Consider the following 15,307-nt stretch of genomic DNA (forward strand, 5'->3'; position numbering starts at 1 on the left):
CAGATCAGATGTCAGAAGAACACAGACATGTTTTTTGTTCCCCTCTTTATTTTTTAAGGGTACTTTTTAAAAGCTTTTAACCTGAGAAAAACTTGAAAATCAAATAAAAGGACCATGGTCACTTCAGGGTCAAACTTCAGGGTCAAACATTACGCCTTTAAAACAGCACAATCATCAGCTTCCATTGGCACATGTACCTTTTCATTTCATTCTGAAGAAGAGCATCTGCTCGAAACGTCACTAACTAAGATGTGCCAATAAATTGCACTTAAAGGGAGTGACAGTGTGTTGAACTTATAATATATTATAATATTACATAAAAGCCTAATAAAATAATGAATTGACTTTAATAATCAACATGTGCATTGAATGTCGCCAAAGCATTTCCATGCTTTAGCAAATTGTAAAGTTTTGTCCATTGTAATGGGTGAAAATAAAGAGGAAATTAAAGTTGCTTTAGCATAACTGACTTTTTTTTGGCAGAGCAACATGTAACTTACTATAACAAGTGCATAATACTGGCTAGAAATGCAACATTATGAGAAGAACCAGAAGCAAATAATAATAGGCTAATAGGCTAGATTATTATAATATTATATTTTTAAATGCAAACTGCACGTCAGGTCACTGAATCTTCGAAATCCCTCCAGAAGGACATGACCCTTATGTCCTCAATTGTAGCTATGACCCAGGTGTGTGTGTGTGTGTGTGTGAGAGAGCTGAGTCTGTACATACATTTACTTATTTATGTATGTCTCTGCAGCTTACTCCCTGTGTGCGTCTGCGAGACACTGGCAAGCAGTTGAAAGGGTGGGTGGTAACTTCATGTGCAACAGTATGTAAACAGGCTCAAGGGGTGGCCCAAGAGCCCAATTACATGCACTTCTTGAGGCAACACAGACACAGAAAAGAGCTGTCGTCACCACGCCAGCTCTCACAATAAAGCCCTGTGACTCAGGTTGGCTGTGGCTAGCCAGGCTAATTCACTCTCACCCCCCCCCCCCACTCCTTTAACTCAATACAACTGTTTACATCTATGGAAACATATGCATCTGATGACAGATTTGGCACTGTCACGTATTGGCGGAGAACACAGCCAGGAGAAAACATAGCCGAGGTAATGTGATTGTCAGAGTTAGCTGACATTAATAGTGCACAGTGGATTTTTACCTGCGCAATCTTGTTTCTCCTTTAGCTTTTATAATTACTTTTACAACTTCTTCTTGTTTTCTTTGAGACTCTTAAGTGTCTTGTTTTGAGACTAGTAGCTAACAATTCCCATCTGGGATCACTAAAATACTGGTCTGTTTGTTTGTGTTTGTGCAATGTGTAGTTTTACTGTCATCTGACCAATGATCTTCACCCTTCATGAGGATGAATTAAATAGGACCACATGTATTTTTTTGTGCAGTTTAAAAGGAGTGGCCCTTCGTTGACATCTCTTTGCTGTGTGGAATGAATGTGATGCTTATGCAACACTTGCCTGTCATCAAACATAGCGAGGAGATAAATGGAGTGAATTTCCTCGCCATTGATCTTGCACTGCCTTTGTTAATTAAAATGTCTTTGTAGACTGGTTGCGGTATAATTACTCATGAGGGACACATCCCCTCTGGCCAGGGTTATGTTGCCCGGGCAACAACAGCAAAGGTGTCATATCTTCCGTAGCGATTTAATACAGATGTTGTTAGAAGTGGTTACTGTTGGCACTGTCGTGTTTGCTTTATTAAAACAGCTGCTAGTGCTACATGTACCACAGTCCTCTGATTTTAACACACCCTTGTTATCTACAGTAGCTCATATTCCCTATTAATTTTACAGTCTTACACAATATTCGATAGCAAGTGACACATGCTAATAAAATGTGCACGTGTCACCATTCCAATTGTTATATCTTGATATGTCAACTATTTGAACAGCAGTTACTCTACAATGATCTGTTCATTGCAGGCCAAAATACAATAACATTGATTAAATATGTTAAATGACAATCAAAATATATATTCCACATTTTTTTAGAACCTATTTGTTGTGCTTTCTTAGATGGTCCTAATTCCCACATTCACTCTTCCTCACTTTGTGTGCAGAGGTGTTGCATGGGCATCTTCTCGAAGACCTATTCTGACATCTAGTGGTCTCTTTTTAGAATTACTGGCTCGTGTCTAAAAACTGAAAAATGTCACCACATCTGGACGTTTTCAGATGCAGTTGTAGCCTGTGGGCAGTAGCTACTTCAGATTCTCTCTGTAAGACTTAATTTCTCAGTTACAGGTCTGTTTACTTGTTCACTAAAAGTTCGCCAATTTTATATGTTTGTTCTTTAAAGCAGTGGTTCCCAAACTTCCTTCACATAAAGGACCCCTAAACTGACACAAATATGACCACAGACCCCCATTTGATTTGTCCCAGGGTCCCCCATCTGTTAGGATTTTTTGCTTTTTGATGTTTTATTACAGAAAGTGTATGGAACCCATGACCAAAATAGTCATAGATTCTGTCTTTGTATTACTTATGGATGGCATTATAGTGAACAAAAAAAAAAAAATCCCTTTTTGATGGGGACCCCCTGGAACCTCCTCAAGGACCCCTGGGGGGTTCCTGGACCCTACTTTGAAAACTAACTACTACTTTTAAGGATGAACTGGTACAATCTTCCTGCTGAAAAACTAAAAAGACCACTGTCATTTCAGGATTTTAAAGTTCAAGTTACATTATAAGTCAGAAGTTATAGTATATTTAATTTAATTTAACTGTTTTGCTGGGATAATTATTTAAAGTAGATATTGTGCATGAATGAATCAATAATAATAATAATAATAATAATAAATTGGACTTATATAGCGCCTTTCAGAAACCCAAGGACGCTTTACAAAGTGGGCACACAAAATCATACTAATAAATAACACAGAGGAGAAACTATAGCTAAGTAATTAAAAGAGAGATGTGTTGGAAGAGTCAGCAAGAATCAATACTAAATAAATACATAACAAAAAAAAACAGACTTTGATTGACAAACTCTTTTGCCCCCTGTTCTGCGTGAATATGAGACTGTTGGGAATGCTGGAAGTCAAATATGAGAAATTTCCCATGAACTGCATCAGCACCAGTACAGTGAATGTAGCCTGTGAGCAAGCCCACACACAGCAGCCAATCAAAACACACGTCAGGCTCAGAGCGCTGTGCGTATGACGTTTCACTGCGTACGTGTGACGTCGTCACGTCAACACTGCAGTCTCTCTCACTAGCAGCTGCAGCAGCAGGAGAACCACAGCACACCCATCCACACCTCTCAACTTCACACCAGCTAGCACCGAAGAAAAGGTAACGTTTTTAGACAGGAAATGTCAAAAGAGACACATAACGAGGATGATATCTGATTTCCGGATGCACGTTCATCACAACCAGCCCCGTGATAACGTTGAATAACATTGTCGCGGTGTGTTCAAGAGACAGCGTTTGTTGTTTTGTGGAGAGGCCTCACATTTACTGGTCTAAAATGAGAGAAGTATCAATGCAACTCGTTTTGTAAATCCTGGACTGCAAGGTCAAGTTATTTATAAGCATCAAGAGAGCACGATCGTGGCCTTATACAGGCTATAACCTGGTAGTTAGCTGGATTATTACATTACTTGTACAGTAATTATGGCGTGGAACGATCACGTGTCAAACAATTAGCTCCCCTGCTGTTATAACTACTGTATACTATACATTATACATTATTTACTTTAGCAGCAAAAGTAGTCAGTTGTAAGTAATGTTAGCTCCACTAACACATCCTGTTGACTAACAATAGAGAAGTGAATGTTTTCCTGTTTATTGTTTATTTGTTTTGCACAATTTAAGCCTATACAACATAACAAAATAAATAAATGAATAATATAAAGTGCAGGAAGAGGCAAAAAAAACCCACAATTAGGACAAGATCTATCTATCTATCTATCTATCTATATATATAATAACAACAATAACAATACAGTAAATGTATAAAGAAAGACACGTGTGTGTGTGTGTGTTGCATGGAAGTGTATGGTTAGTGTTTGTGAGGAGGATATTAATTTAAATATCTATAAAGACTTCTTCAAACAACATTGTAAACTAGTGCTCTGTTTAACTAGTGCTCACACAATAAGTCATTTTACCATATGTTTAAGGTTATAACGTTACACTGCGACAGCTAGCGACTTTAAAGCAGTGGAGAGCTAGCTTGCTGTGCTAGTTATGTATAGCTGCTAGCCACATACTTATTCATTTGCTAGCAAATAACCTGCAAACTAGCCCACTAACAATAGGTGTGTGGCAATGCTTTACTGTGTTATTTATTGTTGCAGTGACTGCGTCAGACTTATTGTGCAATTTGAGTATCAATTTCTCTATGCTACAAAATACAGCTGCATGCAATATAATACACAAACTGTGAGGCATCAGAAATTGAACATAATACATAGTCATTTCCTCAATAAAAGTTAGTGGCATTGTGTTTTACTGTCACACAGAATGGTTAACTATTACAATCTTTTGTTTTTTCTCACTCAAGGAAAGCACCATAATGGAGGCAGCATCTCCCCCTTTGGATCCAGATCTAATAAGGGAGGTTCTTGAATGCCCCATCTGCCTGGAGACCTACAGCCAGGATCAGTTGAGACCCAAACTCCTGCAGTGTGGCCACACGGTGTGCCGGCAGTGTCTGGAGAAGCTGTTGGCGAATACTATAAATGGCGTGCGCTGCCCCTTCTGTAGCAAGGTGTCCCGCATGAGCAGCATCTCTCAGCTGGCCGATAATCTCACTGTGCTAAAGATCTTAGATTGCACTATATCCTGCAGTGCTGCTGCTGCCGCCCTGATGTGCAAGTCCTGCTGCAACCGCCTACCACGCCAGTACTGCCATGATTGTGCCACGGTCCTCTGCGAGCTCTGTAAAGGGGAGGGCCACCTGCATGAAGGCCATTCGGTCCAGCCGATCAGGGTGGCCGCCGAGCAGCGTCGTAAAGAACTGGGCGGCAAGATGACTTCCCTGCGTGATGTTATGGGCGAAATTCAGAAGAAAAAGACAGCTATTGATAACATTTCCAAGACCTTGAGATTAAAGTATCAGGCGGTGCAGCAGGACTATACTTCAGCTGAACTGCGTCTTCAAGAGGAACTCGGCAGGTCTCGAAGGACGTTCACGGCTTCCATGGCAGAAGTGGAGAAGCTGAACGGGCATGTCCTGGAGGAGCAGACGTATCTCCTCAGCATTGCAGAGGTAAAAGTGGTGTCGCGCTGCGATTACCTGACAATGCTGGTGAGGCAGAGTGACATCGCTTTGCTAAAGGATGATGGCGAAGGCGATGATGATGAAGAGCTGGATTGGAGGAGCAGTTTGCCTGCCATGTTTCAGCTGCAAGAGCCAGAGCTGGTCAGAACAGAGCACACTAAACCTGTAGAAGTGGGCCATGTGACCACAAATACTTACACCGTGAACACAGAGGATGAGGAGAGTGGGTTGGAGATCGCACTTGAGGGTGATGTAACGAGTGTGACCGGGGCGATGGGGGCTACAGGTGGTGGAAGGGGGTCTCCAGCGGATCTTTACCGAGACATTGACATGGTTGCGGCTGTAGAGGAGGCGGTGTGTAGTTCACCGGGCAGCTTTAAGTCAAAGTCCCTGGATGCAGGTGGGGGATCGCCTGGAGGAGCCGGGGCAAGCGCGGGGCTGCCGGTCTGCCAGTTTGTGAAGAAGATGGGCTGCAAGGGAACTCTACCCGGCATGTTCAATTTACCAGTCAGCATCTGCGTAACGGCACAAGGCGAGGTCCTGGTGGCTGACCGCGGCAACTACCGCATCCAGATCTTCAATCGCAAAGGTTTCCAGCGCGATATCCGCCGCAACGCCAGTAGCATCGACAACTTCGTCCTGAGCTTCCTTGGGGCCGATCTGCCTAACCTCATCCCCTTATCCATCGCCGTCACATCTCAAGGCCTGATCGGGGTCACCGACAACTACGATAACTCGGTTAAAGTCTACACTATGGACGGACAGTGCGTGGCTTGCCATAAGAACCAGCTGATTAAACCCTGGGGCATTACCGCCATGCCATCGGGTCAGTTTGTGGTGTCGGATGTGGAAGGTGGCAAGCTTTGGTGTCTAGCAGTGGACCGCAACGTAGGCGTGGTGAGCTACAACCGACTGTGCTCTGCCGTGCGGCCAAAGTTTGTGACATGTGATGCAGCTGGAACGGTCTACTTCACCCAGGGCCTCGCCCTGAACTTTGAGAAACGTCACAATGAGCCCCACCTGGAAGGCGGCTTCTCCATTGGCTCGGTGGACACGGACGGCCAGCTGGGCAAGCAGCTCAGCCACTTCTTCTCAGAGACGGAGGACTTTCGCTGCATCACTGGCATGTGCGTGGACGCCAACGGGGATTTGCTGGTAACGGACAGCGGCAGGAAAGAAATCCTCCAGTTTCCCAAAGAGGGTGGATTCAAAGTTCTCATCCAGGAGGGGCTGACGTGCCCCGTAGGAGTGGCCACCACCCAGAAAGGACAACTGCTAGTGCTGGATTGTTGGGACCACTGTGTCAAAGTCTACACATACATTCAGAGGAGGCACTCCTCCACTTCCTAGAGGAACAATCCAGTCTATCGGCACATGAGCATAAGAGGTTTAGTAGGTATGTTTTAGAGGGTCGGTGTGTATGGAAGTTTGAAAAAAAGGTAGAATCACACTGTTATCTGTCACTTTACTTTGGCTGCAGTCCAAACAAGTCTCACTCCAGCTTTCATTGGGTTATGAAATTAATGTTTTAATTAGTTTGGTTCAGATTAAAACCCACCAGAGTTTTGATTTAATATCTCAAATTAAAAATCCGCTACTTAAGTTGCCTCTTACCTCATTATTTGATCATTTAAAACAGATCACGCAACATTTTTTCAACATCAAATAATACTGGCACAAGTTGTCACATAAAAAATAAGCGAAAGAAGCCATTGATGTCGAAGCTAATGCCGGCACAAAGTGCAGATGATTTCTCTTCTTCTGTCACACTGCTATATCCACTATTCAGCCTGACTGTGTGTGTGTGTGTGATGCATGGCTTTCACTGATCTGGCTCGACTTTGCAAAAAGAGAAACGGGGAGGAAGACGAGCTGAAAATGAACACATGTATTTACGTGAGAAATAAATCGTACCTAAGGCTTTTGGCCTGTGAAGCACTTTATTATTGACACGACACTGTTTCCTATTCCTAGTGGTAGGGTTTTAATAGCACAGACTGACATTGATGTTGCTGAACGCAGCTTTAAAAAGTTAACTGTGCAGTTAGCTAATGGTAAAATGGTAAACAAGTATTGGCGCTTGTTGAATTGCATTCAGTAACATTCAGGGAACATTAAGTGTAGGATATCAAGAAGAGGGTTGAACAATAAAATCACAACACGATGGGAAATATTTACTGGGGTTCTGTGGGTTAAAGTTTATCCGAGGGTAGCAGAGTTAATGCAATCAGAATTAGGGTTCCTGATGTTTAATTTGTAGACCACATTATTATTATCATTTGGTCCAGGTAGTTATTAATACTGCCTGGCTAGCCCGTGTGCTGTGGATTTTGGAGCAGCACATCAGCTTAAATGACTTTTTCAGTAACTAAAATCTACGGTCTGCTCTACAAGCCCTATTCTCTTTTGTATGTTCTTTTATTCAGCCCTCTCCTTGTGACTTCTCAGCCACGGCCTCACTTTTCTCACTATAGGAGTCAGGTTGAGGTAACCATCTGCAAGATAACATCATTGCCATCTGCTCCGGATTAGGTCTGCACAATTAAATTTATCGAAATCGCAATTACTGCAATTTTCAAAATCGCAAAATGAGGAAGAAATTGCAATATTTGTTAAAGGCAAAATGTGTTTTAAAAATAAGATTTTAAATGAAATATTGTGATGCCGCAGAGATGTCCTGGCTTACAAATCATAGACTTAAGAAAACATCTTTGTTTGATACAGATCCCGGCGAAAATTGCACCATAATCATTTGTATTATGTTTCTCAATGAAAATGAGAATAATGATTATAATACTCCCTAATATCACAAATCACAATATCAGTCAAAATAACCGCAATTATTACATATTTTTTCAAACTGGTGCAGCCCTACTCTGGATCCTATTCTAGCTGTTCTGCTCAGTCATACATCTCACTACAACTTCAGGCCTCTACATCCCCTTCTGCTCGCCTTTTTATTTAACCTGCACCATTAAAGTTTAGTCTACTTTTAGTCCTACTTTTCTGAGTGTCCATTATGATAAGAGTAGCAAAGGTTTCTAGATGACCTTTGTAACCTGGGAGGCTCTTAAAATTTCAAGGCTTTCTATTCCTTATGGGCTTACCCTTTAGCGACATCATACAATCTATACGTTACTTGCTGTTGCAGTGCCAGTACAGCCGACACTAAATAGCTCCAGCACCCAGACCACGTAAATCGCAAAGGTGCAGCAGGTATTTACAACTCGAATTAATGTTTACAAACTTGTTTCAAACCTGAGGATTAGTCCTTCCAGAGAACTTATTCCATGCAATTGTTTCCTCACGCCTGGGGCCTCTGGTTATACACAATCTTTTTTCGGGATCACTGGCAGGAGTGTTCAGAATAGCGCTGTTAGGATAATGACGAGCGAAAACTCACACCAAACCTGGCTTTGTTGCACTGGGATGTTGGTTCCTGCGTTGCTATGTCCCCCTCAGGTTTTTATTCAACACTAGACAGCTTGCAAAGTTCTCCAGTGTTGGCAGACGTGGTAAAGACAACAGCCATATGCAGTGTTTTGGAAGTTAGCGGTAGCAACATTACATCTATATCCGCATGCATTTCATTTATTATTTTTATCATGTAGCTTTAACTGAATTCCTGTGAAGCATTAGAAAGGTGATGCTTTCAGGTAAAATAAGAATAAAAGACACCTTTAATTCAAATATTTAGTGGCCTAAATGTGGGGAATCAAGTTGATCATTGAAACCCGTCCATGTGCGTAACATATTCTATGTTCATAAAGTCGTAGTAAATTGTTAATATGCCTTCCCGCCAATATGTATCTTCCAGTCCAGGTGTGCTCATAAGAGCATATCACACACTGACTCAGTTTCAGCCTTAAAAAATAATTATTTCACAAAGCTGACCTTAACTACTCTGCACCTGGAGCCCTATTAACATGCAAATATACATATCTGAGAATCAATCTGTATCGTAAACAATAAGTGTTTTTAATATTTCTACTTAAGCAAAGCGATAAGGTAGAAAAAAAAGTAGAAAGGAAATGACTAAATCAACTGATGCTTGAATTCAATTCTACTTTTTTTATTTTACATGCTGTATTTGTTTTATTCTTGGGCCATGTTAAACTTCACCACTAAACTAATAGATTGTCATTCTCAGCTGCATGTCAACCTTGCCATAAGAAAAAAAAAACATTTTCCTCAGTGCTTTCACTTTATTCACTAGAAGTAGTTATCACTAGAGAATATTCAAACTTTAGCAGTGACAGAAAAAATGCATAAAATGCTAGAAAAATCAAGTGTCCTTGTGTCAGTGTGCTGAACTTCTCACATTATTTGTTTTATTCTATGTCATTGGAAATAAGTTATTTCCTTGCATAATTCTTCATAGTTAATTCATTTATACCATCAGATGGTAATACCGCAATATGTCCATGAACCAAACTCCCGTGTGTTTAAGGTGTTTCTGTCCTTCGGAGGCTGTGGATTTTACAATGTGTTGAACACAGTGCAGACATCTCTGTGTAGTCAAATTCATGTTTGTATTGTTGATTATCTGAGTGCAATAAACATTTATGAAACAACTAAAATATAATTTTTCTTTTTCTTCACACCCATTCTAACATCTGTGTTCTCGTTTATCAAATATGTTTATTCATCCAATTTTCTGTGTGACCGCAGTCGAAGCAAACCTCTTTTGTTGCCATAATTGGCTGGCTGTCGAGTTCCATTTAAACATATTTTGATTTATGCTGTGAGTAGCGGTGGGCGATAAGGACAAAACAAATAATGATAGAATAATGTAGGCTTTTGAAATCCAATGATGAGTGTAATTTTCAGGAGCAGGAAGCTCACTTTATAGCTTTGTCATGTCTTGATGCCAGTGGTGGAAGACGTATTCAGTATCCTTTACTACAATATATAGACCATTACAAATAAAAGCACAGAAGTATTACCAGCAATATGTACTTAATCGTATCAAAAATAAAAGTATTCACGCAGCAAGATGGTCCCTGGCAAATATTATATATGATTATATTATTGGAATAATATTGTGTAATCAACATGTAAGCATTGTAATGTAGTGGATAAAATTGTATCCACTTTATCTATAGTTGGATAGTTTAATACAATGTGTCTTTTTTTTAAGAGAATCATGTTTTGTGTGTGAATTCTTAATCTCTTAAAGGTCCCATATTGTAAAAAGTGAGATTTTCATGTCTTTTATATTATAAAGCAGGTTTAAGTGCAATATAAACAGGTGAAAGGATCGAAACGCTTAATCCACAGAGAAACACACACAACCCGTATTCAGAAACTGAGCTTTTGAAACAAGCCGTCAGGATTTCTGTCCATTTGTGATGTCACAAATCTACAATATTTACACCATTTCACAGTTTTAAACGTAAATATTCTAAATGGGTCCCAGTTTATTCCCTGTTGCAGTGTATGGGAATGACATCAGCTGACAGGAAGTAAACATGGACCCAAGCTGTTGCCTAGTAACGCAATTCAATTCCATTGAAATGTACTAAAACCGAGCGTTTCCGACAGAGGGTAAATACAGCTATATCCAAGCAGACAGTACGAGGAAAATAAAGGTTTTTTTAAACATTAAAGCATATAAACATGTTCTGGGAGAAACCCAAAATACAGGTATGAACCTGAAAATGAGCATGACATGTCCCATTTAAGTAACTAGCAGCTAAATATATATAGACAGCACAATACCCTCCATAAGTGCAACAAATGCAACAAATTTGTTATTGTTCTCCTGTTTTATATATAATATATATATATATATAATATATATATATATTTTTTTCATTCTTTTTTTTCCTTCCTGTCTTTTCATCTCCAGCATTTCTTGTTTTGGAAATAGTATTCTTTTCTTTCTTTAAGATATTTAAAAAATATTTATGTCTGTAAATTGTAAAACAGCGGCCTTTCATTTCAATGTTAGGTGGGTTCCTTTTACAAGACCTCAGGTTTTTTTTTCAACCCACCTATGCATTTGTTTATGGCATTGTATATCTCTTGTTTTTATTTTCTTATATGTAAAAAATTAAAAAAATAAGTAAAAAGGAATAATTTTTTTGGGGATATAATCAAGTAATGCACAAGTAGCTCAAAGTTGTAAACTCAATGAATTACTTCCCACCACTGCTTGAAGTGTATAACTGAAAAAAGCATTTTTTTCCAGGTTGACTGATGCGTCTCAGTCCGGATGAATGCTCATCATTAAAACCACCTAGTGTGGAGTTTGGTTGAAATTAAATCGCATTCCTCTGTGGCACATGGATCCTCTCCCTGCCTTAAAGCATGATGGCATTTAAAACAGATTTACTCGTTTTAAGGGGGCGTGGGTGTTCAACTCTGGTCCCTCTTCGACCGCAAATCATTTTTTTTAAGGTATGTAACAGCATTTAATTTACAACCCAGGTGCCAATCAACTGCACCGAATGGCTTGACTGAAAATCAGCACTTTTTTTTGGATCACGAATAAACCGGATTAAAAAAAACACCATTTAAATGGAACAGTGCTCCGAGATGCTTTTGGGGATGTTAAGTCACACTGATGTTTAATTCAATTCACGCAGCTTATGCTGCCTTTTAACCAGGAGGCGAATTAAGGCAGGGTGAAGTCTTTAAACATAACCCAGTTTAATTCATAGTCAGACAAAGTATAACCCCCGTTCCTGTTAAACTACAGTATTATTTGTATTAGGTTGCTCGCTTTGAATTAATAAAGGATGTGTTATTACATTTGATTATAGCCCCATCACTCCTGAAGTTACCAATATTTTTCTCAAAAATACGGTCTACTTGCCTCCATACACACTTGTTAAAATTTTGAATATCTTTACCTTTGACAGATTCCCCCTTTAAAATCAATATATAGAATGTGAGGATCTCTATTCATCCTGTCTTTATGCATTTTTCCTGTTTTTTCTGTCAGCACGCTCACCTTTCTGGTACTGCAGCCAGAGCTGCTGCTGGGCCTTCTTGCTGGGAAAGTAGATGTTGCAGCTGAGCTCGGAGCCGTACAGGGCCTCGGACACGTAGTGGCTGCCGTACTGCTGGAGGAAAGCCAGCAGCTCCTCGCGTGTGCTCTCCGCTGACAGCGTCTTCAGCACCTTAGAGAAGCCTAACAGGTCAAGGAGGAGATGAAAGAATGGTGACTTTAGTATCCAGAAGGATGGGTTGGATATTAAGGTCAGCCTTACTGTGTAAATGTGTTGTTATAAATGTGCAATTCATGTCAAAACAAGACCTATCAAGGGCAGACATAAGCAAATAGAAAGATCGAAAGAGTTATGTTTATCTGTGCGGTGCTTTGTGATGTTAAGAAATCACAAATTATTCAGACACCGACCTGTCGATAAGGTGATGGAGCTGAGTTTGACTTTGTACAGATTGCTGCGCACTCTCCACTGTTGAACCATAGGATAGCCCACCGCCTCACTGAACTGGGCCTCCCCTAAGAAACACAAGAAAAAAAGGGAACAAGGAGACACTTTAAGATAGGAGAGAGACCAGGGCCGGCTCTAGCACCTTTTGGTGCCCGAGGCGAAATTTGGATTTGGAGCCCCCCCTACCCCCCGCCGCCACTGGAGGCACCGCTCTAGGGTTATTATTATCATTATTCAAACTTTATTTCAGACACACAAGAGGGTCCATAGCAATACAAGAAAAGAGATACAAAAACATACAAGATGTCAGCAAAGACCACAGCAATTCACCATTCAATTCATATGTAGGCTATCTCGCCAGTGTTTTCCGAGCCTGAATGAGCACCGAGTGCAGCTCTAGCTCGGGCTGGTTAAAGCCCAGGGTCGGCGTCAGAGTGTTAGGGGCGGACGGGCAATCAGCTTTGACAGGGGGGGCATTTCTTTTCACCTCATATAGCCTTTATTAAGTGTATCTTTAACATTATCATGTTTCATGAAAGTAATAAACTGACAGAAAGGTGTATACATACTGCCACTTATGCGCACAGGCGCGCACGCACGCATACACATGCTGTTATGTCCACAAAATCAGGTTATAAACTAACACCGTGTCCTAACTGGATCGCGTAGCATCTGACGCTCTCTGTCCACTGAATACGTTAAATCTGCACTTCTGTTACATCGTGTAAACCAGGAACATATCAGCTGTGAGCTCCAGATCAGACTGGAGCTGAAGACGTAACCACCTCAAAGATGGGTTAGTAGTACTTGTTATCTTCCTACGTTCGTACTTTTTCTTATTATCAGCAAACACACGTTTTATTTGTGATATTTACTGGAAATAACATACGATATAGCCAAGAGCAAGTAGGTTGTTATCTAGTGATCTTCTCCAGCCAGCTGCCACCTTATTATGGTTTCTGTTTTGAAATGAGGAGGTACTGGAGGCTACAGATAACTCCTCAGGCACGCCCTGCGTCTTGCTAGTGCCAGGGTCAAAATGTGCACACAGACGGGTGCCGAGATAAAGTAAACAGGGAGTTAAACAACACATTAATCTAACAGTCTGACTGATTTCTTCATAATTATAATTTAAGTTAATAAAGACTAAATGTGGATGTTTCACTCACCAGTTGTTGTCCCTGCTCAGCCTGCTGTAGTGTAACATTAGTCCATTGTTTAATTCCACAATACTGAACAGAATAATCCAAACAGGTAGAAAAAGTAAGATGTGAGAGGAGCACAGGATGCTTTTTATTCTCTTGGTCCTAATTGTGCTTTAATGCACCAGGTTTGTAGGTCTACTCTCTCTCATTTTTTTCTATTGAGCTCGATTAAAAAAACAACAAAAAAACAAAAAAAAACACGCAAACGGAGCGGATCAAAACGAGGCTTCTTACTGAAATATTGTAGTGACGGCTCATATTTCCCAGTTTCCATAGTTGTCTCTTTGTGCTGTGTGTTCGTGTTTTATTTGAAGCATTAGTGAGGTGGATGTTATATCTTTTGACAGGTAGCTCGTAACAAAGTTTCACTAGTGAACTTTATTACACATAACTGCGAGCGTCAATGCCTGAAAGTGTCAGTACTCAAGTTAATATTTTCATTTACATCCAGGACAACTGACCCGGTTTTCTCGGCTCATTTTATCTAAACTAATCAGCCGTTCCTCTCAATATGAGTGACTGGAAAAAATAGGAACCGTGTATACGATAGAAGTTCAGACAAAACATGTTGGTCGCAGCCAGTTAGGACACTCCAATAGAAAACAATGTAATCAAGCCCAAGGACATGTCCTAGTTGTTTCCTAAATGCAAAACTATCACAGTTTTGTGCTTTATTTTGCATTGCAGTGTTAAGTCCTTCCATTACCAAACTGAATGACTTAATTTTACCTATAGTTTAGCTGTTATTTCAGTTTAGTTTTTTGTCAGGAGAGAATTCAGCTGAGGGGGCACAGTGACCTTTTTGGACGGGCCTGGACCCCCATGGCCCGCCCCTAACGCCGACGCTGTTAAAGCCTCTATGATGCTGTTCTCTGACTCATCCAAGCAACAAATTAAATTATACATCAAATGTCCTAAAAGTGCCTCACATGTAGGAATACCAGAGGACACAAACAGTTGACTGGCACGATGCCATCTGGGAACCCGAAGCAACAGCCTCATACTCATATAGTCAGTTCGCATACTACTTTTCTTGTAGCTAAACCAAAGATGAGCTGTATACAAAGGCGTGCAGAAAGCTCTAAATAATGAACATTTTACATTTACAGAACACATACTGAACTTACGAAGCAACATATTTGCCTGAGCATATAGTTTACAGCACTGTCGATAGATGTGTCTGTCATCATTCCAGTCATCGGTGAGAAAATGGAAGGAATATCGAACAAGTGAAACACAGGAAGAACTAATTTTTTATCTTCTCTACTTCTGACTATCATCACATTACTCTTTTTGGCATTAAATTTAATGTCATATACAATGTCATAGTCTTTGCCGTATTTTTGAGCACACCGTGACTAATTGTTGCAGCCCAACACTATATGGACTGAGAATTACCAGGTCATCAGCATACATTAGGTCAGGGGTCTGCAACCTGCGTCTCC

The 15,307-nt window shown here is 40.5% G+C and overlaps 2 protein-coding genes across 2 annotated transcripts in view; one reads left to right on the plus strand and one right to left on the minus strand.

Annotated features, from left to right (window-relative positions):
- Nucleotides 1-15,307, minus strand: part of astn2 (astrotactin 2) — a 395,991-nt gene that overhangs the window by 72,598 nt on the left and 308,086 nt on the right. Inside the window, exons 15-16 of the mRNA XM_074618826.1 lie at nucleotides 12,621-12,725; nucleotides 12,213-12,392 (exon numbers count right to left, since the gene is read on the minus strand). Coding sequence (XP_074474927.1) covers nucleotides 12,213-12,392; nucleotides 12,621-12,725 — 285 coding nt within the window. The remainder of the gene's footprint in view (nucleotides 1-12,212; nucleotides 12,393-12,620; nucleotides 12,726-15,307) is intronic.
- On the plus strand, nucleotides 4,547-7,176 carry trim32 (tripartite motif containing 32). Its single transcript, XM_074618827.1, has one exon. The coding sequence runs from the start codon at nucleotides 4,547-4,549 to the stop codon at nucleotides 6,602-6,604; it is 2,058 nt and encodes a 685-aa protein (XP_074474928.1). The 3' UTR covers nucleotides 6,605-7,176.

The sequence above is a fragment of the Sebastes fasciatus genome, chromosome 19, assembly GCF_043250625.1.
Source record: "Sebastes fasciatus isolate fSebFas1 chromosome 19, fSebFas1.pri, whole genome shotgun sequence".
Lineage (NCBI taxonomy): Eukaryota > Metazoa > Chordata > Actinopteri > Perciformes > Sebastidae > Sebastes > Sebastes fasciatus.